At 39.1% G+C, this 26,183-nt stretch overlaps 2 protein-coding genes across 10 annotated transcripts; both read right to left on the bottom strand.

The window, feature by feature from the left end:
- Positions 1–266: 266 nt before the first annotated feature.
- On the bottom strand, positions 267–8,109 carry LOC122055245 (probable sugar phosphate/phosphate translocator At3g11320). The gene is made up of 4 exons (XM_042616613.1): positions 7,951–8,109; positions 2,676–2,984; positions 411–514; positions 267–336 (listed from the first exon to the last, which is right to left on the bottom strand). The coding sequence occupies exons 1-4, from the start codon at positions 8,107–8,109 to the stop codon at positions 267–269; spliced, it is 642 nt and encodes a 213-aa protein (XP_042472547.1).
- A 930-nt stretch (positions 8,110–9,039) lies between these two features.
- On the bottom strand, positions 9,040–25,316 carry LOC121967806 (V-type proton ATPase subunit a1-like). Of its 9 annotated transcripts, none has more exons than XM_042518266.1 (19): positions 25,003–25,100; positions 23,248–23,292; positions 20,907–20,966; positions 20,623–20,745; positions 20,424–20,531; positions 18,418–18,528; positions 18,162–18,335; positions 17,777–17,914; positions 16,864–16,971; positions 16,608–16,715; positions 16,333–16,481; positions 15,506–15,659; positions 13,184–13,344; positions 11,006–11,212; positions 10,746–10,929; positions 10,579–10,662; positions 10,044–10,240; positions 9,897–9,956; positions 9,040–9,654 (listed from the first exon to the last, which is right to left on the bottom strand). In XM_042518266.1, the coding sequence occupies exons 4-19, from the start codon at positions 20,725–20,727 to the stop codon at positions 9,450–9,452; spliced, it is 2,253 nt and encodes a 750-aa protein (XP_042374200.1). In that variant the 5' UTR covers positions 20,728–20,745; positions 20,907–20,966; positions 23,248–23,292; positions 25,003–25,100; the 3' UTR covers positions 9,040–9,449. The 9 variants fall into 9 exon arrangements, with proteins under 9 accessions (XP_042374200.1, XP_042374201.1, XP_042374195.1 ...); XM_042518267.1 differs by lacking the exon at positions 20,907–20,966 and adding an exon at positions 23,032–23,184 and having other exon boundaries at positions 25,003–25,098; XM_042518261.1 differs by lacking the exon at positions 20,907–20,966 and having other exon boundaries at positions 25,003–25,316.
- Positions 25,317–26,183: the final 867 nt, after the last annotated feature.

Here is a 26,183-nt window from a genome sequence, read left to right as displayed (position 1 = left end):
ATTATTATTGTCGTTGCATATGTGTTGCATCGAAATATTACTTGTAGGAGTAAATATTAAGAGTGACCATTTTAAAACATATATACATACACAAATATATGCTCCTTATCATAATCTATATCTAATTGTATATTTAATATTTTTTATTTGTATTACACATTGTTGCATTGTGAGATTACTTGTAGCAGCAAATATCAAGGACCGTTTCAAATCTTGGTTGTATGCAGCTTTGATTCCCTAATTCTAGATATATGTGCAACTTAAGGTCATTTGTAACAAACCAAACAATCCCTTGATGAAAATTTTGGTCCACTCTCATGAAAAAGAAGTATGAGGCTGTGACATGCAGATTAAAATATGGTGAATAAAGATGATATAATTGGTGTATGGAACTAAAATACAACCAGTACCCCTCTGAAGACAGAAGTATCCCCTGCAATACTGTCTTGAGTGCTCTTGCAGCAGTTGCACCTATACACATGATAAAACCAAACAAATGGAAACTCGGTTCCCCCTGCAATGTTACAATCATAAGAACTTATCATTATATCTCGATCTAGAATCAAATAACCAGTATAAACAGGAAACTTTCAATCTGGAGTTGAGTGCAAATAATAGTTGGTGCTACCGACATCCACAATTATGGATGAAATTGCTCGAGATTTCAAAAACCACTCAGTTTATTGCCACTTAAGTAGGTTTGGATAGAAAATAATCACATTGGATAATATAGATGGTGAAACGTGCAGACACATGTTCAAAGTGTCTCATAATAGTGCATTTATATAGGAGAAGATTAATGAAGTTTGGGAATAAATTAATAATCATTTTCAACTGATTCTGTATCTTGTTATATGCCAGGTTTGTGCCTTGCTAAGTAAGGCACTTGCTAAATCAATAGATACGATACACCAAATAGTTCATATTAGCAAGTCCCTTACGAGCGGGGATGCCTTTTCAGAAATTCAAAATTCATACAACCATCATATTACCATCTTTCTACTGGCACCTATCTGATTTTCTTCCACAATTTTCATCCTCAACAAGTTCATACCAACATAACAAATAAGATACAAACTTAGGTTAAACAAAAATAAGTTTGTTTTTTTATGTAAAGCCTACTGCCTGATTTAGTTCATCTCAGTTGTGCACATTAGCAACTTAAGGCATTTTAGTTGAGTTGAGTGTGTCATAGTCAAGGTTGTGTCTATTGGGGTTGCATTAGCAATCATCAAAAGCACATCAATGTATTCCAAGCAAACAATACACCTCCCCATATAAGAAATGAACCATAAGTGTCATACGACATTCATAAGCTCCAAATTGTTCAAGGATGGCATAACAAAGAAAGACCAGCAGAGAGAACAAGGAAAGACAAATTCTATAAAAAAAATCAAATAAAAAAAATGCTTGAACTGCATAAAGATTATTGTACAAGATTTACAGATAAGGGAACAAGAATTATTAAGCTAGGCTGATCCGGCAGTAAGGATGGGACCCCCCTTTAAGTAGAGTCAACGTCACGTGGAGATTGAAAGGTAAAAGGCCAATTAGGGGTTTAACCGAGTGGATAAAGATTGGGGCGACCGACCGACCGGACCGAACGGAAGCAAAGATAGCCCGGCGGGGAGTCGGGGGTTCCGACGCTCATGTTGAATAGGGTTGTATGGCCGAGCGGGCAGCGCGCTCGGCCGAAGGCTTAAAATAGTAATACTGCGAACAGTCTCCGCAGAGCACACAACCGGGAATCTCCCGAGCGGAGTAGCACATACGACCGACCGGACGTGAGGTGACTGCCGACCGGCCGGACGCTCGGAATGAGGTAAGAAGAGACAAAAGGACAAGGGAACATCCTCTGACAGCGGGTATGTTCAACAACCAGGCCATACGCAGGATCTTACGACAGAGGGTTCCGCTCTCCCATCAGAGATGTGCTCAGACTGTAGCAGTATGGTGTCAGGTAAGCTCTTCTGACAAGCCTATACTGAGGTATGGTTAGTGGACACGTGTTCGCCTCGGTATACGTGCGTGAGCCTCTTCACAACTCTATATAAGGAGCCTCACACCTCGCGCGGAGGTACGCATTCTCGCATATTCAGAGTCATTTTCTCGTCTTCCTCTTGCCTGACTTGAGCGTCGGAGGGTCGTCGCCGGGAACTCCTTCCCGACCCGACTTCCTTGTAGGTTCGCCGGAGGTCCACACGACCGGTCGAAGATCTACGTCAGCAGTTGGGAGAGCGTCACGTGCCCAACGTCCGTTGATTCATCGTTCGAACAGGATCATAGGTTATTCTAAGCTGAAACAAGAATATTCCACCTATAAATATCACTTTATCTAAAATGACTGGTTATTTCCTAGACGGTCATTATGAGTTTTTCTGCATCAGGTACAAAAGAATATTGTCTGACAGACAATTATAAATCCAGCATCCTCCTGCATTGTCCAATTGTTTACAGGTCTATAAAAAAAACCAACCAAAAATCCACATCTAACCCATGATCTGGAGGGGATAAGTGCATAAGTTCCTTGCCAATTCAATCTTTTCCTCATTTTTCTAAGATTTCAGGGCAAATTCCTTATCAATTACAAACGCAAAACAAATGATGATCCTCCTAGTATGGGAAAAGTCTCGATTTAACATGCCAAGAGAGAAGAAAGATCGTATCTTACTTACCCCACTGGCGATGACGACTCCAGCGACAACCGGAATGAGGGTGACATAGGTGATCCAGGCCTCCCGCTTCACGGTCATGACATAGGCGAACACGGCGGTGAAGAAGGGCGTGGTGGCGCCCACTGCCTGGTTAAACGAGACCGGTAGATACTTCAGCGAGACGTTTCCGCTGACGACGGAGCTGCAGAAGACGAGGCTGAGCACGGCGATCTTGAGGAATTGCAGCCGCGAGCGTACGGTCTGCAATGGCACCGCCCGGACCCAGGTGATGGCGACGTAGCTGAACAGCGAGCAGGCGGTCATGTGGCATGATCCGGTGGTAAGGAACGGGGACCCTCGTTGGCGGGAGGTCAACGACACGTGGAGGTCAATAGTCAAGAGGGAGGTCAATGGTCAAGAAGGTCAACCCCAAGGTCGTGCCGAGCGGACAGGGTCATGCCGAGCAGACTGGCGGGCCGATCAAGCATCCGGCCGACCGAACGTCCAACCATGGGTCTCCCAGGCCGGACGAAAGACAGCCCGACCAGGGGTTGGGTTTCCGATGCTCTGGGCCGAGCGGACAGGCCGCTCGGCCGAGCCACAGGACAATAAGGTGCAATCCCATCCGAGCACATGAGCAGGGCTTCCCCGCCCGGTCTAAGGTACCGGAGCATTCCCGGAGGCCATGAGCTCCGAGCGGCTGGTCCGCTCGGCCCGGGAACAAGTAAGAGCGCAAAGAGACAAAAAGGACAGTTGGTAACTTCGTCCTCGAGACACCTGCCGCCGACAAGGAGCATGGTCGGTGGCCGGAGCGAACATAGTATCGTACGGTGGAAGTTTCCACCGTCATATTAGGGATATGCTCGGACGATTACGGAATGACATCAGACATGCTTTTCTGACACAACCCTACTGAGGTATGTTTGGGGAAGCGTGCATGCATCGAGAAGCGTGCCCGCGCCTCCCCGGGGTCCTATATAAGGACCCCCAGACTTCGACGGAGATATGCAATTCTCATCACTGTAGCCACAGTAACGTTGCCTTGTTATTCTTCTTCTTCCCTGCCTGACTTGAGCGTCGGAGGGTCGTCGCCGGGAAACCCCTCCCGGCTCGCCTTCTTTGCAGGTCAGCCAGAGATCCATATCACCAGTTGAAGACAGTGGAGAGTGTCGCGTCCCCAGTGTCCGTCGACTCAACGCTTGGACAGGATCAAATTGGCGCTGTCTGTGGGAACGCACCTAAATCCGAGCAGAGACGATGGAAGAAGTTGGACGCCAACTCATGGTGACACTCTCTCCCGAAGAACTAGACGCGCTCATCCAAGCGCGGGCGGCCAAGATAGTCGAGCAACATCAAAAGGTTCAAGCCGATCGATTAGCGCAACAGGCAACGTCGGCATCAGGCGGTCGGGCGGCACCAGACGACCGGCCGGAGCAGCTCTCAATATGGGGCCAGAACAAAGGTCCGACCGGAACTCAGGTGGAAGCTCCGCCCGCCCCGATACCGTTCCATCGGGCTTTATTCCAAACGTCGTCAGAAGTCGCTCAGGCCAACCTCGACCGAGGATCTTCGTCAGACGAAGCCCCCGCGCGGGACAATAGAAAAGGCAAGGCGCCACGGATAGACTCGTCTCCCGAGCGAATCAATAGACAGTTCTCCGAGGTCATCCTGCACGACCCACTACCAAGGCATTACGCGCTCCCGACGATCGGGGAATACAACGGGATCACTGACCTGGACGACCATCTGGGTAAGTTCGACAACACCGCCACTTTACATCAATATACAGATGGGGTGAAGTGCCGAGTGTTCCTCACCACCCTTTCTGGGTCGGCACAACGGTGGTTCCGGAGGTTGTCGGACGGATCGATAACAAGTTTCATCTCCCGGTCGTGAGACTTGACCTGGGCTTCAAGGCCCGCTACCCTGGTCTCCAAGCCAGAGGACTTATGCCGTTCGGCCGCCAGTAATTTCTCCGATTTCCTCAGCTAGGCTCGAAGCGTGGCATATGAGGGTCCCTGAGCTGGCGCCCCTCCGGAAATTTGAAGCTTTTTTAATTCTTCCTCCAGTGCAGCCAGGCGGTTGCTGACCGCGATGTTCTCTACCCAATTCTGTGTACAGAGGAAATAATATCACGAACCAAGTCAAATAGTCATGTAGTGTGTTAAGAAGCATACCCCGGTAGCTTGCTGCATATGGCTGTCGTCGAGCTGACCAGGAGTCATCAAGGCGACGCGGGCTCTCGCATCCTCCCATATCCTGGCGAGCGGCCCACGGATAGTAATCTGGTGCTCAGGGGCGACTGGCCGATCAACTGCTAGAAGAAATTCTTCCGTTGGGAGGTGGAGGACGGCCTTAACCACTCGACGACCGCTCGGATCAGATTGAGTCGAGGTTGCGCGCCCGGATGACTCGCCAAGCGGGGCGGATACTATACTAGAACGCCTAAGCCGAACGGGAGCTTGTTGTTGGGAACTTACAGGCGACGCTCTAAGGGAAGCCAGCGACAGATCAAACTGGGAAGGAGTTCGGTCCGAAGAAATGGCCTCGACTGGAGTAGGGGCCGGGGCGATTGCTACAGTAGGGGCTGCGGTCGGCTCAGTCACTGGCTCCACAAATGTAACTGACTGAGTGTGGAGATCCGTCCGGCGCCGTTTGAGTATTATCAGGGGGGAGTCCTCGGTCGAGTGCCCCGCTTCTTCCGATGCTGGTTGTCCGGCAGACGAGATAACATCACCGACCGGTGTAGTTGCAGGGATCCGAACGGTCGACTCTCCAACCGTAGGTGAGGCTTCTTCACTTTCACCCTCGTGTGAGCCGATCGAGGCGATGCCCAGATCGGCCATCTCCTTCGCGGCCGCTGCCTCCACCTCGGCAGCTTTCAATTTCAGCCGGTCAGCAACCTTGGCGTGCCACATGATGTCAGCTGCATAAAAGAAGAATAAATCAGTTAGACAAAAAGGAAGGGGGATGAGGAAAATGCTTACCCATGCTGCTCGGAAGCTTCGTTCTGATCGGGCTCAGTCCAAATATATATAACACCCCCTCGTAGAGCAACTTGTTGATGTAGAATCTTTGCCCGGCTAGCAGATTGGCCGCGTGAAGGTAGTCTGGCTGGCTCTTATATTTACCGAGATCCGGCTGGCTCGACACAGTGGTTTGCCATTTAGTACGAAAGGACGGCCGTTCGGGAAAATGAAGATAGAAATAGTTTTCCTTCCAATACTTGTTCGAGGTCGGCATCTTGTCGAAGAAGACCAGACCGATCCACGATTGGAAGAGAAAGGTTCTCCACTCGGACTGTTTGGGGTAGTAAAAGTAGTGGAAGGTCTTAGGGACTAAGGGGATGCCGTGCAGCCTAAAAAGGACAACCACCCCGCACAACAACCTAAAGGAGTTGGGGACGAGTTGGCCGAGCGGGAGACAGAAATAGTTACACACCTCAAGGAGGAACGGATGAATAGGAAAGCGCAGACCGGTCACGAACTAGTCTCAGAAAAAACAAACAGTGCCGGTCAGAGAGTCGTGTGACCGATCAGAAGGTGTGGCTAGTATCAGTTCGTGGTCAGAGGGAAGTTCAAAGGTTCAGGTAAGGCTCAGTGCATCCCTCTCGTCGAAACGACTCTCTGTGGTAGTATACCAGAGGCCGGGGGCGAGGTCGGACTGATGAGAAGAACTGACCATTGGTGATAAGGGCCAAAGAAAGAGATGGCAAAGGTTAAGAAGAAGGATGACCGGAACAGTGTCTAAGAAGGCACAAATACGGCGAAGGTGCGGAGGAAGACACAGAAAAACTGAAAAGGGAAAGGGCGAAGGAGCCTTACGAAAGATAGGACCGAAGGAGGCGGTGGTGGATCACCAGACAGTAAAGCAACGAGCTCGCCGGAGCGCTGGACGAGAAGAAGCAGAAGCCTTCGGATGCACACGCGATATCGTGAAGCGGCCGAAGAGGAGATATGCTTATAAACATTGGACTCGATCAACCGGAGCCGTCTGATCCACGTTACGGGATCCAAGGAGGGGATCTGACCGTCAAATTCGAAAAAGCCAAAGGTCACATCAGACCTAATGACTCGAGTGAACGGTGACGAATGCGCGACCACGTGGCGCTCGCTCACAGGTCGCATTTAAAAAGCACCATCATGCGGGTGTGGCCGCGTGCTCAGCATTAATGACGGTGATTTACACAAAGGCCGAGGAGTTTTCTAGGGATAATCAGCGTGACCGATGCCAGAGCGACGGGACAACGGTAGGCAAACGAAACTTTCCAAGTACCAACCGAGGACACGCTGAGCGGCGTTACCTACTTGCATAGTCCCCGGATGGCCAGACACTAATCTCGGTGGATGAGCGGCAGACACGCCACACAGACGCAGTCCAGTCAGTCGGACTTAGCGCCTCCTTCGACTAGACTTGAGGGGAGACATGTGATCCGGTGGTAAGGACGGGGGACCCTCGTTGGCGGGAGATCAACGACACGTGGAGGTCAATGGTCAAGAGGGTCAACCCCAAGATCGTGCCGAGCGGACAGGGGTCATGCCGAGCAGACTGGCGGGCCGACCAAGCATCCGGCCGACCGAACGTCCAGCCATGGGTCTCCCAGGCCGGACGAAAGACAGCTCGATCAGGGGTTGGGTTTCCGATGCTCTGGGCCGAGCGGACAGGCCGCTCGACCGAGCCACAGGACAATAAGGCGCAATCTCATCCGAGCACATGAGCAGGGCTTCCCCTCCCGGTCTAAGGTACCAGAGCATTCCCGGAGGCCATGAGCGCCGGCGGCTGGTCCGCTCAGCCCGGGAACAGGTAAAAGCGCAAAGAGACAAAAAGGACAGCTGGTAACTTCGTCCTCGAGACACCTGCCGCCGACAAGCAGCATGGTTGACGGCCGGAGCGGACAGAGTATCGTACGGTGGGAGTTTCCACCGTCACATCAGGGATATGCTCGGACGATTGCGGAATGACGTTAGACATGCTTTTCTGACACAACCCTACTGAGGTATGTTTGGGGAACCGTGTATGCATCGAGAAGCGTGCCCGCGCCTCCCCGGGGTCCTATATAAGGACCCCCAGACTTCGACGGAGGTATGCAATTCTCATCACTGTAGCCATAGTAACATTGCCTTGTTCTTCTTCTTCTTCGCTGCTTGACTTGAGCGTCGGAGGGTCGTCGTCGGAAAACCCCTCCCGGCTCGGCTTCTTTGCAGGTCCGCCGGAGATCCACATCACCAGTCGAAGACAGCGGAGAGTGTCACGTCCCCAGTGTCCATCGACTCAGCGCTCGGACAGGATCATGGCACATTGTGAGGAAGATGGGGTAGTTGAAGCCATAGTTGCTGAGGAGGTATTTGTTGAGCAGGAGCACGTCGATATTGGAGGCGTACCACAAGGAGACCAGCCCGAAGGTGAAGAGTCTTCCTGTCACCGCCGGGGGCGACCAATTTCCCTTTCCGCTCATCTTTCCCTCCTCCTCGCTGGCTCCGCCTCCTCTTTGGCTGCGATCGATAGAAATGGGGGAAGATTCCGGTGATAGGCCCCACCAGGGTTCAATCCGCTATGAGAAATGGTAGGGGGAATGATGAGAAAGAGAGCTCAGCATGAGAAGACTTTCGCTGGACGCGGAGGGCCGTCGAATCAATTGGGGAAGATCGAAAGAGGAGGTATAGAGGAACGCTCACGCTCTCACACTCTCTCTCTCTTTCACTCACACAGCAGTTATTGACCATCCTGGGTGACTGGCCACCGGCTGGAAAAGCACAATATTTTACTGTGAGTTGACCATCTAAATGTCCGACCGCGAACAATATCAATAATATTCGTAAATAATATTTACGAATTATATTTATTAATAAAATTATAGTATATAAATAATAATATAAAATAAAATAAATAAATTTAAATTACCAAACTCAATAATTAATTAATTAATAACTAATTAAATAACTAAAAATAATTTTAAATTGAAAGTTAGATATCATCTAAATGAATCAAGCTCAAGCCAACCTTCAAATAAACTCAAACTCATTAAAAATAAATCAAACTAAACTTTACAATCATTTTAAAAATTTAATTCATTTTAAACTCAACTGGCTCAATTATCTTACTAAATAAATTTAAACACTATTTTGATTCGGCTCATTTACAGTTCTAAGGAAATATAAGGCAAAAGCACCCGCACGATCCAACCGAGTCTAATGAGTTGAGCCACCGGGAGCCCAGTACTCTCCCACTCCAAATCCATCCAAATCGACCGCTTTGAAAGCTCTACATCATGACTCAGCAATTTCGCGGTTCGTTACTTGAATAATACGAATAGTCGAAGGACAGAAACATAATAACAAGGAGCAGCAATCAGCACAAACAAGCAAAATAATGGAAACACGAAGAAGAAGACGAAAAAAAGAAATATTTTCATTATATGTGGATTCATATGGTGCCGATTTGAACAAATTATGAGGGCAAATGGAGGCCTCAAAATTCAACATAATCTACATTTCTATTTGACTAAAAAAATAGGAACAAAATCCTTGAGGACATTTGACTATGCAGCTAATCTGTATCCAGAAGAATTCTCTTTCTTGTGAGATTTCTTGGCCTGTCAGACGCCAAAGAGCGTCCATGCTGTCAAGGCTATCGAAACCCACAGCTTGTGGAAAATTGTGCTAATCTCAAGTGTCTTTTGTTCCCCTATTTCTCTTACCATGCCACTGCTATAGAAAATTCAATACTGCTCCATTTTGTCTATCAAACTTTCATGTACTTGTCAGTGAAGCAAAAGATTTCATCTTGCACCAACTATTAATCCTCCTCATCTGCGAGTGCCTTAAAGGAGAAAGGCTTGAATTTGTAGCCATCACCATGGTAGAACTTGTTCATGAATTCAACCCAATGAAGTCGTAAAGCATGAAGGAATGCACTAAGGGTTTCCATCATTAGCAAAATGAATGTTGTCGCAAAAGCAAAGACAGCAAGACCTGCTATCCGGATGATTATACTATCATACCTGTGCAAATGGTAGGTAAATCTGGCATACAATCGCAATGGAAGAATTTGACAAGTTTTTTGCAGTGGGCGTTGATGAAATTGTAGAATAAATATACAACAGTATTATATGGTGCAAGAGAATCATTGAAGTAACCCATGCTGAAACTTAATAGGAGCAATCTAATTTGTTGTTGCATCAATTTTTATGATAAATGTTGCTAGAGGAAGTGATAGATGAATTATTAAAGTTTGTTTGCTTACCCCCAAGCAAGTAGTAGTAGTTTCTCATAGAAGACAGTTGACAATTCTGAGTGTGCTAAGCTGAATGCCAATAGAAACCAGTAAAGTCAGTAAAACAACCATTGGCAGACATTGGTAAAATTTAACCTGGTCTAATATGACACTTACCTTAGGGCCCAAAGGCGGAGGTATGAGGCTGTGTTGGAGACTGCACCTAGGACAAACTCAATAGAATGTATCATCTGATGAACAAATATCTCACTGAAATTGAAATCTTCTTGATGCTGATGCCTTGCAGAATCTGGTTCATGATCAAGATCCATTTCAGATGTCCCAAGAAAGCCATAGGTCCGGCCTTGGAATCGCTATTCAAGGACATCATACACAATATAAATAGATGCTTTGGATATTCTCTAAAGCATATTTCTTAAATTATAGCTATTGCTAAGTCTCAAGAGCCAAGACTCATAAGAAATGTAAAACGTTGTATCAAGTTAAATAGAAACAGGGCTGCAATTTCTTGAAAATGAAATATAGCTTCTACAAGCTTACTACAGATATTTCACATGTCATTACAGGTAAAAAAATAAATGAATCAAGCGATGGAGTCAGTTTCATAGTGACTTTTCTTGAACATCCAAAGCTACTTTTCTCAAAGATCATCCATAAATGGAGGCAGTAAGCATAGACACTAAAATGCTACCTCTGTGTGTTGTTTCTTCAATATAAATGGTTTTGGGAAGAGCATCCAAGGAACTGCCACAACAGCTAGAATCAATAACAACATCTGCATACAGAATCAAGCAAACTTAAATGTGTAGAGCACACAAAAACATGGCCATCTTTCTGTAAATAAGATGAACAATGAACCTGCAATTCTTTCTGGCCCCAAAACAATTGATTCTCTCCAAGATTTCCAAATGGATCAAGGAACATATAAATCATTACGTGATACAAATCAGCTTGAGATCCTGTGCACCATTTGATGACAATAAGAAGTGCAAGATAACCGAAGAGACTATTGAGAAATATTATTTGCGGGATAAACTGATACCTGAAAAAGTAAGTAAAGGAATTAATATTTCAAAACCTTGGTTGATAGAATATATTCAAGCACAATTTTGACATACTGTATATCAAGGGGGTTTCCATGAAACTTGGCGTCAAAGTAACTCAATATGATTCCTAAGTTCATCTGACATACACCTAGCAATATAGACATCTTCATTTTGAGTGAGTTCAAAAAAGGCAATTCAGAGCGACTTCCACGCCACTTAGGATCCACCCCAAATGGGTATGGATCACGGAACTTAATAAGACCAGCAGTCTGGGCATCACTGCAACAAAAGTTTGAAAAAAAAGAAAGAAAAAAAGGAAAGATATAAGACAAGAATATCTCTTTAGTGTAAAAGGCACAACTCAAATACCAAGTTCAGAAAAAATCCAAACAGAATAATTTATTTAACTCATCTGATATCATAAATACAAAAGGCTTAGCTAATTGAAATGAAGTATATAAGAAAAATCCTTAAGAAGCAGCGACTAAAATAAGAAATGAATGACACTATTTTTTTAAATAACAAATTAAAAACCTGGAGAAACTGAAAAACAAATATTTTTTCAAAGTGATAAAAGCAAGAGTTTGAGAAAAAGTACAATCATCTATGAACCATACAATATCTATAACAGCAGAGTTACTGAACTACATAGGGGTTTTAAAATTTGAGCTGAGAATGTATCATGTCAATGCATTTGGCAAGGAATGATTAACTATGTTGGTGATAAATGCATTAATTAACACAAGTTTGACCCTTATCATGGTTGATGGAAGTTTTTAGTAGCTATATCAACTAAAGTACCAACGTATCTAACAATGGAAATGGTACCCATGTTGCACCACACAGAAAACTTAGGAATAAGTCCAGGATAATCCAGCAAACTATCATAGCCAGTATCTTATACATTTTTTTTTTTGAATGTAGTAATCTTAAAATCTAATAATGCACTAAAGGAGAGCATAGTGGTTCTTCAACTATGCCGTTGAAATTCAAGGAGTATGTTCTGAATTCTCATTCACACCCAATATCTTTGATCAGAAGGTAATTATCTGTGTATTATGGTTAAAGGCATATATTTCAACTCTAACATTGATTATCAATGTTTTTTTTTTTGGTAAAAACAGAAAGGAGAGAAGCTCCAATGAGTTACAGATTGGAACCGAAAACTAGCATATGCAAAGGTACCTGTATAAACTGTGGACCAGACAAAATTGCTTAGATGCACTTCATATCATGTGACATCCCAGTGACTATTTTTCTACTAGGACAAAGAATAGCATTCCGGAATGGAGAGGCAAATAGTACAAACATCAGAGTTGCAAGACTGCAACTGCAATTTATTTTGGCTTTAGAGGAATCCAGGTGTCGTGGACTAGGTCATCATCAATCGGGTCATTCAGGTGGCCAAGATATTCTGTTAATTAAGGGAGAAAGGCCAAGAAATGCCCTTTTTTTATAAAAGACAAACCGAAGACCCTATTTTTAGAACTTCCTATCAAGACCCCATAAAATACAGTTCCAATTTTTAACCTTCAAACAATGTTGACCAAAACATTGTTGTACATCATGTAGCATGCCTTGGTTAAAACCTTGTTTGGGTATTTTATTCGATTGGGACCTTAACATGGAGTATTTGGAAGTAGGAGCCTCAATGTGTTCAAACAGAAAGGGACCTTAACTGTGCATCTGCGCAATAAAGGTCTGAGTCTGACCCACAGACCATAAAGATATGATGTTGAAACTGCATGTTTCAAATCAGACCCACATAGACCATAAAGATATGATGTTGAAACTGCATAGTTTCAAATCAGACCCACATAGACCATAAAGATATGATGTTGGAAGTGCAGAGTTTCAAATCTTCAAACATTAAAAGTAGACTTGCAGAGGGCCTCATAGGATTTGATGCAGAAGATTTTCTTTCGGTTATAGCAAAAAATATGAGATTCTGACTTGGGGAGTGTAAAACAAAGAAATAGCATCATAATTACTATCTCTCATTGTGTTGCTTTATGTTATCTTGTTATATGTCTTATCCATCATGTACTAAAATAATGACAAGCTACCTGTGCTGAAAAGTCAGTAGGGGAAAAGAGACAATAAGTCAATGCAAATACAAAACAAATACTTTAAAAAAATTAACAATATGTGTCCATCTTATGTTGACTACAGTGTCCTAATAATGTGCGGGAAACCATAAAATCCACTGAACCAAATAGCTATTATACAGTGGCATGGTTTATCATTTACCTGCAATCAGTACTACGGCACTTGTAAGCAGATTCACCAAAGATATAGAAGGGAATAGAGAAGAACTCATTGTATATGAGTCCACAATATATTGAAAAGAAGGCCATCAACAGTAGTACATAGCGTCCTCCAAATGCAATCTCCATAAAGCTACCGAGTTTCTGGGAAGCAGTCCATATACCCAGTCAAGAAGTTTTTTTTATCTTAGGTCATCATAACCAAAAGTTAACCAAACCAGCCAGTCGCAATATCATCAAAACATTTTATCTACTTACCACGTTCGGGTCATGCAAAATAATCAATTACAATTGATATAAGAAGCTGAACAGAAAATTTTTTGATAAATGTTTTTGGTTGCAAAGGGAGTGTATCTGTGTGAGGGGACTAAGAATCTAAAATTTTCCAGATTTAGAATTTCTACAATGATGAATGTCATAATAGAATTAATGTACTACCTGATCATTCTAATATAATGCAAACTCCTAGTCTTACAATTAGTTAGCTCAAACATTCAGAACGTGGGATGTCCACCAATGAGGTCTTCTAAAAGAAAAAAAGAGATATCAAGGAACAGTAGAAATGAGATTAAAATATGAGCTATATTAAGCCAGAGGCCATAATACACCAACCTTGGGATGTCAAGGATAAAGATTTGTACTAGTTTAACATTCACCCTTTGGGATGTCAAGGATAAAGAGTGTGTGGAGGACCTAATTTGTAATAGAACAGGGCTTAGTAAAATGTGAAAATGTAAAATGTGAATAATGATAATCTATATTAAGGCAGGGACCTACCTATATTTAGGCAGAGGGGGGCTACCTATGACAAAATTATAATCATCCCCCAATTAAGAGAATGATAAGGGGTGAAGAATCTTTCATATGGCACTTGCATAGAAGCAAAAAAAAAGTACATAAAAGGAGATCAAACTATATCACAATGATTGATAAATCAATAAACTATATACAACTTTGAAACATATTTTCTTTCCTAGCTGATGGTTGGTAAATGCTATGATGCGTAACACCTAAACTGTCTCATACAGTCCTTTGAATGAGCTATCAATTCACTAGTTTTTTCTTCCTTTTTTTGAGATAAGAGTTGGAAGCTAGTTGGAAGTTTGCAGTTCTCAGGGGGAGAAAAGTTTGCATTTTTTACCCAATTAAGCCATCAGCCATCTACTTAGGTTTCCTAGTTCTTGGAAGGCTAGAAATAAAATAAAAATAAAAAATAAAAAAAATGAACAATTTCCTTTTATAGTGGTTCTCAGAGAGTGAAGTAAAAGTGACAAGATAGGAATAGACCAGAGAGATGAATGAATAGAAAAAAAGTAACTGGCATAGCAACTCAAAAGCAAGGCTCAGTCATGATAGTGTTAATTTAATGTTGAATGAATGAACAGTATACTGAATGAAGCAACTCTGCCACCCGAGTACCTACTCAGCTACACCCACGGGGGGCAATGAACAAGATACAGAAGCTCTGTATGCAAATGGACCAAAAAATAATTAAGAATATTGAATGTTAGAGAAGGTGTGGACAGTAGAATAATGAAAAATAAGACCAATACATCATAGGCCAAATATTAAGTACTCACAATTTATCGTTATTGTTGTACATTAAACATCAACTGTACATGGAATAATGAGATTGTACACCAGAATAAGCTCAACAATTGGAAGACTACAAGAATGGATCCATCAGGAGCAAAGTACATAGTACAAACCCTTTCTACCAATACTTAGAAATTGCAATAATTTCTCAAAATTCCTAGTGAATGTAGGCACATAATCTGATTTCAGATTTCTTAAACACAGATCCACTGATCAATTCATTGCCTAACTGTATCAGACCATCCTAATAGGCCTCTAAGCAAGTACATCATAGTACATACAGTTGAAATGTCCATCCATCCATTTATAAATTTGACAAATCATAGCATCTAATGATATGAAATATCAGAGACTTTCAAGTTTAGCATAGTTCTCATTAGACGACATAGGATCAGACTTGAAATGTTCATCCATAGATTTATAGATCTGACAATTTAAGGCATTTTATAATATGGAATATTCAAGGATTGCAAATCTAGCATGGTTCTCACGCGTGCTACAGACTCAAACATGTAGGCATGAATTCCTACTCTATTAGAGACATGAGAAATATCCAAGTAAGAGTGAGATGCATTACAAAAGGATTCAATACAAAATATTCCACACAGTAAATACCATGTTGGCTTAAGTGGCATTTAACTCGGAAACTCTTGACAAATCTGTAGTCAATAATTTCCAAAGGCATTCTCAAAAAGTTGAAGAGAAGAACCTGAGATCCTAGCTTTTTCTCACGAAGGATAAGAACCAGCGATCCAAACAGCAAGCATAAACCATGACCCCAGTCACCAAACATCACAGCAAATAAAAATGGAAAGGTAATGACCGAGTAAACAGCAGGATTTGCTTCTTGAAATCTGGCAACACTGCACACGAACAAGAAACATTATCATAAATGTGGAATTACCAAAACGTGATTCCAAAAACTTGTTAAGAATCATTCTTCAATTATTAGTTAATTCTTGCAAAGTCTCTTCACAGAAGATCAAATAGTCAATTATGTTCGAGCTTGTTTCCTTTCCATTGCCTGAGAAACATAGACTTCTAAATAATTCTGGATTTCTAGAATCCATTCAAAACAATCTTCCATGATATTTGTTATTAACTGATGGCACTATTTTGATCAAAGAAGTGACTTGAAATATACTCTTAGATATTGAGAACCTTCAACGACTAGAAATGTTAAAAAAAATAGTCAAATTACTTGTTGCAGCCACACAAAGAACAATAGCATCCTATTCAAGTAGTTGTAGTAATTGAGATTTTATATGGGCAAACTAACAGGATAAACAATGATGAAGGTGCTCTAATTCAAAAAGTTTTATCTAGATAAAAAAATTACAAAAAGGCAGATTAATAAAATACAAGTGAAGGGAAAAGGAAAGATAAATGATATGAGGCTTGAAGGCAAATAACATCGTCACTAGCTCAAATTCATGCAATCATCTTCCTTTCAACATGATTGTAATTTATCCATATTCCATATCAAGTTAATTACTGAAGGAAAAAGGAGAAATTAATAGATTTCCAAGGACAAACCCATATGCATCCACAATTTCCTGAAATGCATTTGTGAACCGATTTGTTCTGAAGTATGTTGGGGGAGACTCAGAAGAGTCCATATCATGAAATATTATTCCCACTTGAGAATTGCTATGTATTGTTGCTTGATGCAAAGCCTCCTTGATCTGTGGCACCAAAAGATCATTTAAACTATTATAAATAATCACTATGTTAACTATAGTACCATGATATAAACACTTTCAAATTCTATAATTTCAACTAAGATAGTAATACAATGAATTATTTATCACCTGTGGTTTAGCGAATGTTGGACACCATCCTTCTCCAACAAGGCACTTTTTTGTGACATCAAAGTTAAGCATATTCAGAGTATCATATACAGATTTTTCTTTTTTTACCTAAAAATAGAATGAAATCAGTAGTGCACTCCTTATTTACAATAAATTGGTATGCAAACATGTATTGCAGGAAAGTTATTTCACCAATATGACAAATCTTGTTCAAATCAAACTAATAGAAGAGGAAGCAAATGGTAACTAGTTATACCATGATAGTCCAGTTCCACAGTTGAGAACCAATTGAAGCCAAGGCCTTATTTCTATGGCATGTTCCAGCATCTAGAGTTGCTTCTAATTCAGAGAGGCGCAATGAAACCTAGATGAGAATAAAGTAAAACAAAATTAGTTTTATGAACAAGAGCAATGATGCGGATTCCCCCGCTTCAACCACAAACATAGTGACAAGTTCACAAAACGCCAAACTGCTAAATCCTGATGATACAAAATGTTCTATAATATAGCAAACAATGGATGTGGTAAGAAATATGATTGGCATCTATTATAAGACTACCGAGCAATGGGAAAAACTAAGCATTTGAGATCAATCACATAATCGCAAGGGCAGAATACAGATATAATTAATTCAATTAAAAACATCAATAAGAGAATTTATAACAATATAAGACATTATTCTCCATTAATTTAAAATTCTTTCCTAGATGTATAAATATAAAATATATATATATATATATATAGATATATATATATATATATAACACTTGACTCTTCAAAATATTCAACTCCATGATAATGTTAGTTTAAGAAAATGAGAAGATGAATGGCTTAAAAATTACCAGCATCTCAGAAGATTAAAAAGTATCAGACAGATAATGCATAACCTACATTTTCTTCAAGGAGAAGAGCCAAAGAAAAAATATCATTTCAAGAGGATTGATATGCCCTGGTAGCATGAACAGCAGAAGATAACTCATAAATATTATATAACTTCCTGATAAACTTCAGAATAAAATTTTACACTAAAAAAGAGGCAATTACTGAATGTGAAAATTCTATATATTTCAGACTTGTCATCCTTACCATAATTGTTACACATAGTGAAGTCTAAATGGTTAGTTAAGACTAATGACATGACATGATGAACTGAGTATGAAACAGAATACCTCATGAGTCAGTTGCTTCTGTTTGTTGTTCTCTTCGGGTACAGGATAGCAATTTGCACCAAAAGCTTGGCATATTTTCAGTATTTTGCTCCTAGCCTGATCTCCAGAGAAGAAAACTACAAATACAGTCTTGTGTACCTACACAATACAAGCACAAAGGTACTGAACATCATTAAAAAAAAGTACCAACGTGTAACATAAAGCGCAGCTGAAAAAGAAGCTTAAGGAAAAGAAGACTGAGCTTAAGGTAATATTAGACTATTAGTTTTATTTGTCAGGGACATTCACTATGTTTCAAAATCATTAAGAAAATAAATCGCATCAAGTACCAACCAAAGAATATGACTAACATTAGAAAATGAATGCAAGGGAAGGTTACTCTTACCATTTCACCAGACACTGGATCCATGACCTGCTCCCCTGCTGGTGCCTGATTGAAAAACATATTACCCCGGGTGGCACGGAACAGCATCCTCTCAAATATTAGCTCTTTTGACTTACATATAATTCCACTGATGAATCTCAATCCAGCTTTTTTTGAAGGCTCAGGCTGCATAGACTTTTAATGATATTCTCATTTCAGTAACCAAATGACTAAAAGGCATTACTTACTACAGTTAGCAAAGGAGAAGCAAAATAACCTGCTCAAGCAAAGATAATCTGTCCTCATTTTTTATAGAGTATGTATTTTCGACTAACTCAGTCTCTGCCATGACTAGATGATTTTGAGCTGAGCCAAGAAATCTACCTGCCTGGAATAGAACATGATAAGTGCAAATCCACTGAAGCATGGAAAATGCCTTAAAAAATACATTCCGCTGATATCAATAAATACAAGAAACAGCATAAGAGGAATTCCCTTTATGTTCAAAGAATATGGTTGCAATTCGACTGCCCACAGACAATCTGTTGTTCTTTTTTTTTATTATTGAAATTTTTTTCCCATGATCATAAAGAAAATCAACGAATGTGATTTTCCCTGTTTGTACTGGAACACTTTAAACTTCGATAACCTGTATCACTAAACCTAAAGCTTTTAGTAATTGGTTAATTGGATAACCATAAGTGATTCCACATGAATTAACTTTAACCTAGTTTGATATGGGAGTTATTTTTTTTATCAAACAAGCAATCCAATAGCAAATATACTCAAAACTTGTTTTGCTATGATTGGATCTAGGATCTATTGGATTGGAAAAACTAGTGTGACGAGCAGGAATAACTTTTTCTGTTTCAACAATATGAAAATTCATCATATGTTCGGTATATCATATCAGAAATAATATCCACTAAGATAAAATTTGTGAGAGTTTAATTGGCTTATGAGAAATATGATTAATTTTGATGGTTGATTTACAATATTAACGAAAATGTATTCAACAAAATACTGAATAATACATTGTTTCATATTTCACATTAGATGATTGCACACTTGATTTACATTACATAATTATATACTGATATTACAATAAATAGAAGTACTTATTTAGGGTTACTTATGGACATTAATATGTAATTAAAATATTTAGTTTTTTTGTTATATTATGGATTGAAGTGGTGGATTCTTAGGAAGCAACACATACACAAAGTTAATATAGTAGAGCAGCGATTATTTAGGTGCATCTGTGAATTTATTAGAACGGATAAAATAAAGATATTAATATTTGAGAGCAATTAGACGCAACTCCAGTAGATTGATAAAACAAAGAAAATAATTTGAGATGGCTTAGATATATTCAAAGACATCTAATAGATATATAGTAAAAAGAGTTGAATCTAATGGAATGGAAGATGTACGAAGTAGAAGTAACCAAAGAAAATGTTTGGCAGTGTAACAAAAATTAAAATAATTTAAGTAATTCAGATAATTCTAGTACAAATTGATGCTAGCCTAACCAAGTAGACCTATTTTTGTATGAATTTACATTTTAAACATTCATATAAATATGGCTTAAAAAAGATTGATAATGGGAATTGAGATAATGTTCATACTATTAGTCAAAATTTCTATATCATAATACAAGTTTCATACAATCAAATTAGGGATAAATAAAGAATCTATTTCTGAATTGGTCCTATAATTCTCTTTATATCTTATCATGCATGTATGTTAGGCATAATGATATCATTACTTTTTTCTTTTTTGAATTTCATACCAAATGTGTACTCTTTAAATCAGGAACACTGATGTCCATATCAAGCAGTACAGGCAAAAATATCAAGCCTTCTTATGTAATATGTTTTTTAGCATATGTTTATAGTTCTCTCATGGTTGAAAAAGTGAAGAGTGGAAGACAAATACAAAATAAATTCTTCTTATGTTAGGTTACCATGGAGATTTTAGCCACCCAAACACATGGATAAAAGCATCCAAAGAAGTATATTGTGCAGAACCAGCAAAACTAGAAGTCAATATAATGACCAAATAACCTATAGGCTATGGAGGAAAAAAATCAATAAGCATACTTGAATCTTCACAGATGAAATTAGATGTTACTAACAAATTTCAAGCACAAAAGAACATTTAGGACTTTGCAAACTGGGTTAAGAAAGAAATAGACAAACTCGCAGTTTCAGTTTCATGAAACATCAGTAATAAATTAAGATAATCTTTCACCAAAACACACTATAGTAACTAGAAAATTACCTTTAACAACACCAACTTAAATTCAAGGAGCTCATTATATGTTTGTTGCAACTTTTCACTGTTTCTGTTCATTTCTAGAAGTTCACCCTCATGTTCACTCAATCTTATCTAAAGTAATAGAATATTGATGTTGTTAGTAAATTTATGATTGTGACCCAAAAGATGATAAGACAAAAGTTTACTGAGCAAAGCAACTTACCTCTAGTTGTTCCAAGTCAATCACTTCTTCTGAATCAGGATTTGGATAAGTTGTAACACCAGCCTTGCTTATCTGATCAGCAAAAAATCTTAGTTTTCTTGACATCTCGCTGCATCTCTTTACCTTTCAGAGTAGAAAAAAATTAATGTCAGATAATATAGTAATTAATCCAGATGCACAACCTGCTATAGACTGAAGTAGTAAGAAACTGAAGCAAAAGAAGCCAACAACAATAACAAGATGGTAGAACAGAGAAAAGAACCATCAGATATTCAGAACTGTACAAAAAAACTTAGCCGTCTTTCCTACAGTAGAACTGACAGAAGGAAATGAGCCCATTGATCCTGTCAAAGGAAACAGAAGAACAAAAGGAAGCAACTATTAAATGTTTCCTGGCAAATAAACATATTGCTTCCACCCGAATGGGGTAGAGGCGATATTATGTTCAATTTTCACCAAAAAATCTGGTCAAATATCATTATTGTTTTTTATGAAATATATTAAAGTAATCAAAAAAATTTAAAATAATCAATTTTCTAAATCTAAACTTTTTCCTTCCTTCCAAAGAATTACAAACTAGTGAAAAATCTTTCCCTATCCATTGCCTCTAAAATTTTCCACTCAACTCTTTCAAACCCTAGCCATCTCCCTTAGTTTGTGATTTTCAATATAATCATTTGGCTGATATCATTTAAGATATCATTTAAGTATAAGTTTTCTAGCAAACCATTCTATTAAAAAAGGATGAAACGAAATACAAACTTCCAAACATTGTTTTAAAAGGCAGCCACCTAAGCAGTTTCAGCAAAGTGCCACTTCATTTAGTTGCTAGGGGATCCACAATCCTTGTGAAAAGCAGCCCAAGCAGACCACCCAAGCAAACTACCTAAGTGGTTGGGCAAGCCAGTCTAAGAAAACAAAAATGGTTTTTAATAAGTTGTTGAATTATTTTTCTACTCATTAGCCCACTCGATTCGCCTTATTTGCCTGAGTCTCTCATTTCATGCACCTTTATCCTCTTTTTCACTCAATGTAGGGGGGCCACTATCCATTTTCCAACTATCAATCAACAATTCTCTTCCCTAGGTGAGACCTCCATCCTCTCATCTATTTTTTTAATCATTGTTAAAATTTTCAACATTTAATCTCAGCACACATTTTTTTTTGTTTTTAGATTTGTGATTCTTGGCTTTAATATGAAACATAAAATATTTCATTTTTACTATGTGTTGGTGTTTACTTATGAACTATAATTTATTTATTTATTTATAATTATATTAAATAAGAATACAATTGGTATACATATGCATTAATATTAGTCATTATTAATGCAATACATTTATTTTCCTATTTTAATATTATTTTAATGTCAAACGTCTAGACTCCCGCATACCATCTAGGCACTAAGCAGAGGGTTGATTGCCAACTGCTTGAAATTGCCTTATAATTGCTATCCTAGAGAAAATCAAAACCATATACATACCCTACATGTTATTGAAGCCAATCAATTATTTTGCACATTGCAATTGCATTATTAAATCATTGTAGGAAGTTCTAATTGATGCAAATTGTGAACTATTTAATAGATGCAAAGCATATACTATGTGAAATTGGCAACATGATGTCTGATTGAGTATCAAAGTTGACTGGGACGCAGCAGCAAGCTGCAGCAGGGTTATTGATTCAATGGATTGAATATTAGTAACGACTAGAAGGGTGATTACCATGTGTAATTGTCATGGAACTAAATCTTCCTATTTTTTATATGATAGTTTAGTTCCCTTCAAATGTTGTTCCTTGAGCAATGAACAGTGTTATAGAAATTTGGTCCATAAAATGCAACAGCTTTGTATCATTACTTTATGTTTCAGTGTTGTCACTCCAAACATTAGTTTTCCAGATCAGGAAGAACAAACACAGTCCCAGTAACTAAGATAAATGAAGCACGAAAGCTTGAAAGTTGATAGCAATAACAAGTATGCCTAGATCAACTAAGAAAACCTTGCTTAGAGTCTATATAGGTTTATGTGGCCCAAATCCTATTGACATCTAAGAAATTAGAATATTTCACCATGACTTGCTATTCTTCTGCCTAGCATTAAAGTTCTGGAAATGTTTCCACACTTCACCATTTCTGATCCTATTCTAAGTCAGTCCAACTGTTCATCCGGGCTAGTATGCCAAAAATGCTGCATGTTTGTGTCCTGACTCATCATAATGGATGGAGGCAATAGGTCTCCCAGTATTGACTTAGAATCCTACTTACTGGCTACTGCTAACTAAACCAAATGAATAATCCAGAACCATAGGTAACTAATATGGCCAACAGTGGCATATAAAAACATTACATTTATTATAATATTTCAAACATAACATGATAGGAAATTGATTATATTCTTTCACCATAACCTGATATAAATGAGAACCTTAAGAAGTATCACAGCCAAAGGTTCTAATTATCCAATGCAACTTCAAAATAGATGATTGTACCAAACACCGTGCTTTTCGTGCTTATATTTAGTCTGATATCGCTTGCAAGTCACTAACAGTTCAGTTCAACTCCTATGAAATCCAAGGTTACTAATTAGAATAAAAGAAATCTAAAAAGGTTATTTAAGTACATACCTGATTAACAAATGTTCTCTGAAAAGGACTCTTGTCACCATTCAACTGCACATGCAATAGGAAGAGAGAAATGTTAGTTGATTAGCACAAATGGAGGTTTCAACATGACTATATATTAGCAAGATAATATGAAAATTTGACAAGGCATCAAAAAGGTCATTGGGTACATGCAATGCTAAGGCAATCCAGTTGAACAAGTGAGATAGGAAAAAATTATAAAGTCATGTAGAATTACATTAAGCAGCATTTGCAATGCCAAATGTCACACAATTACATATTTTGGTGTACAACTGTCAGCACAACATGGTATGAAAAAGGAAAAATTATGCCCTTTAGTAATAAGTGTCAACCATCACAGTGAGCTGAGAATGTGACTACCCTAAAATGTTGTTAATTGTAAAATTGAACAAATCCAGTGGATGAGTTAGGTCAAGGTTGAAGAAATGAATTGTCAAAAACATTACCTTTCCCTATCTTGAAATGCAAGGAAGATTAAGCTCAATATCAATCTCTTATATATGAATCATTAGAGTTTGAAACTCAATTTCCTTACTAACTCTGGATTTAGTTTTAAATATTTCAAAATGGCCAAACACATTTTTAAAATAATTAATTTAATTGGTGGTTTAATAGTTATTAGTTTGATACATGACTAAGATAGATCACCAAGACTCAGTCAAGGAATCTGAGTGATTGTGCCAAGTCTTAGACTTAGTGCACAATTTTGATTGGTTGTTCTTGGCCATAATATGCTTGGAGAATAGACCTTGGTCATGGCCAGTCTTGCTTTTCCCGGGCAGCAGTATTTTTCTTCTATTCAAGAGAGGTGGACCATTCTGCCAAGTTCACTGTCATTTTCTTATATTTGCTTGTATATTTTCCACAGCACAAAAGTGTTAGGAGAGGTACACTGAGTTTCACGCCATCATGGTTGGTTAAGGGATCTTGTCATACAATCGGTATCAATCACCTTTATATTCTTATAATGGACCAAAGCCACCTTGCCTATGTTAAACAATATTGAAAAATCTAGCTCAGTTTCAATTTATCATTTTGAATAATGTGCATGACTATGAGGAGAAATCAGGGTCAACCACAAACTCACATACAAATAAATGTTCGTGGGCATAAATATCAAATACCTACATGTTTATGCAAACGGATGTGAAAGTAATGTTACGTAATTAGGTTGATAAGAACATAAGTTATTATCATACGAAAGTATAGCGTGTCATATTATATATTATCGCAGATCTGCAATGACAGTAGGAGAGGGCGGTTATATTACCAATCACTTCACGATCTTAAAAGAGGAATTAGAAACTCTATGCCCATGAGTCTTCCACGTTCTTAAGAGCATAAAACCACTAAGAGTTGCAAAAGTAAAAGAAGAGTCTAGAGAAAGCAAATGCTCCATAAGTCAACTGCATCAAAAATTTAGAACAAACAAAATCCGAGACCCAAAACTAATCACATTCAACATATCGAACAATCTCCGATATTGTCGTTTGCAATCTGACAGCCAATGATTCGTCGAGATTTAATTGCGATAATTTTTCACCCTTCTCTGGACGAGTTAATTTTATGGAGCATTTGTGGCAGAAAGATGTTATATTCAGTACCGACCACATCAGTACAAGGCAGGAATGAAAATCAATTCCACAATAAAGACAAATAGGATATTAGGATAAGGCAAACATAACCAGCTGAATTCAGGGATGAACAGGGCAGATCCGGAGGTTTAGGGCTACTCACGTCTTTGAATTGGAGGAGTCCTAGCTCACCAAGGTAGGAGACGGCGTGTTGAGCGGATTCGACGGGCATAATGAGCTGCACGAGGCTCATGTTTTCGGATCGAAAGTGATCCATCGGCGGCAAATCGTTGAAGAATTTCATTGCAGCTCGAACCGATCGAATCTATACAAAAACGAAGACGAACGCAGAGATCAAGAAAGCGCTCGCCAAATCTGGGACGACGGGTTCCGCTTCTGCGCTCGCATTCTGCGATTCGCAACTGCCATTTGTCGCGGAAGTTTCCGAGCGCCTTCGCAGGTCAGGGAAAGTGGGGCAAAAGAAATGAGTCCGAATCCAATAACGCCCTTTAGCATTGGAGAAATGTCGAACACATCCACGCAAAATGGAGGGTAACATTATAGGATATCCGAAATTTTTGGTTCGTATGGACCACCTATAAACCCGATAGCCTGAGTCCGTTAAGAAAATATGGTTGCCGTCCGATGCGTGATCAGGTTAATTCTCCTTTAACCTTTTTTTGGGTTTACGTAGATTAACTTTATTATCGGTTTTGTTTGATGAAAAATATTTACTGTATTTCGAAATTGATTTGGTTAAAATAAAAAAGGCTCTTTTATTTTATTGCCGGTGCCTGAAAAAATATATATATAAAAAGTTTTTTTTCCCTTAAAATATCTTTCTAAAATATATATTGTTAGCGCTTATAGAAGTTGTAATCAAATTATTATAACATTATTTGAGCAATTTTAATTAGAGTAATTTCAACTAGTTTTAAAGTAAATTTTAACTAGTATTATACCAAAATAAACCCAAAAAAATTGCCACTGCTGAGCTTGACTTATTAAGATTTATGATTATATTGGAGCTCGTAATTACGATTACGTGGCCTAAATCTAAATTTTAAAATCTAATTTGTATTTTTAAAATCATTAATTAAATTAATATTTTAAAGTATAAATATAAGCAAGAAAACAAACATATAAGATATAGTTTCATATTATATTATTCTGAACTCTCTAAATCTAACAATGATTTCAATCAAAATTCTCTAATGGATCTAGAGAATTAAAAAAAATTAGAATTAGGTATTATGTATTTGTCTAATTCTCTTAAATATATTTCTACACTCAAACATCAATTAATATAATATATCAAGAACAATGATTTTTTAATATGAATAT

This window comes from Zingiber officinale, chromosome 3B (genome assembly GCF_018446385.1).
Source record: "Zingiber officinale cultivar Zhangliang chromosome 3B, Zo_v1.1, whole genome shotgun sequence".
NCBI classification, from domain to species: Eukaryota; Viridiplantae; Streptophyta; class Magnoliopsida; order Zingiberales; family Zingiberaceae; genus Zingiber; species Zingiber officinale.
Note: the sequence above shows the minus strand (reverse complement) of the source record. Positions and strands in the feature narration are given on the sequence as shown.

Excerpts from the sequence above, each read along its gene's own strand:
- LOC121967806 (XM_042518261.1), bottom strand. The coding sequence starts at position 25,143 with ATGAAATTCTTCAACGATTTGCCGCCGATGGATCACTTTCGATCCGAA. Across the intron at positions 20,746-23,247 it reads AGAGAACATTTGTTAATCAG|GTAAAGAGATGCAGCGAGAT; the intron begins GTATGTACTTAA and ends CTACTCTGAAAG. Across the intron at positions 18,336-18,417 it reads GATTATCTTTGCTTGAGCAG|TCTATGCAGCCTGAGCCTTC; the intron begins GTTATTTTGCTT and ends TATCATTAAAAG.
- LOC122055245 (XM_042616613.1), bottom strand. The coding sequence starts at position 8,109 with ATGAGCGGAAAGGGAAATTGGTCGCCCCCGGCGGTGACAGGAAGACTC. Across the intron at positions 2,985-7,950 it reads ACCCCATCTTCCTCACAATG|TGCCACATGACCGCCTGCTC; the intron begins TGCCATGATCCT and ends ACCACCGGATCA. Across the intron at positions 337-410 it reads ATACTTCTGTCTTCAGAGGG|CCTCATACTTCTTTTTCATG; the intron begins GTACTGGTTGTA and ends TGCATGTCACAG.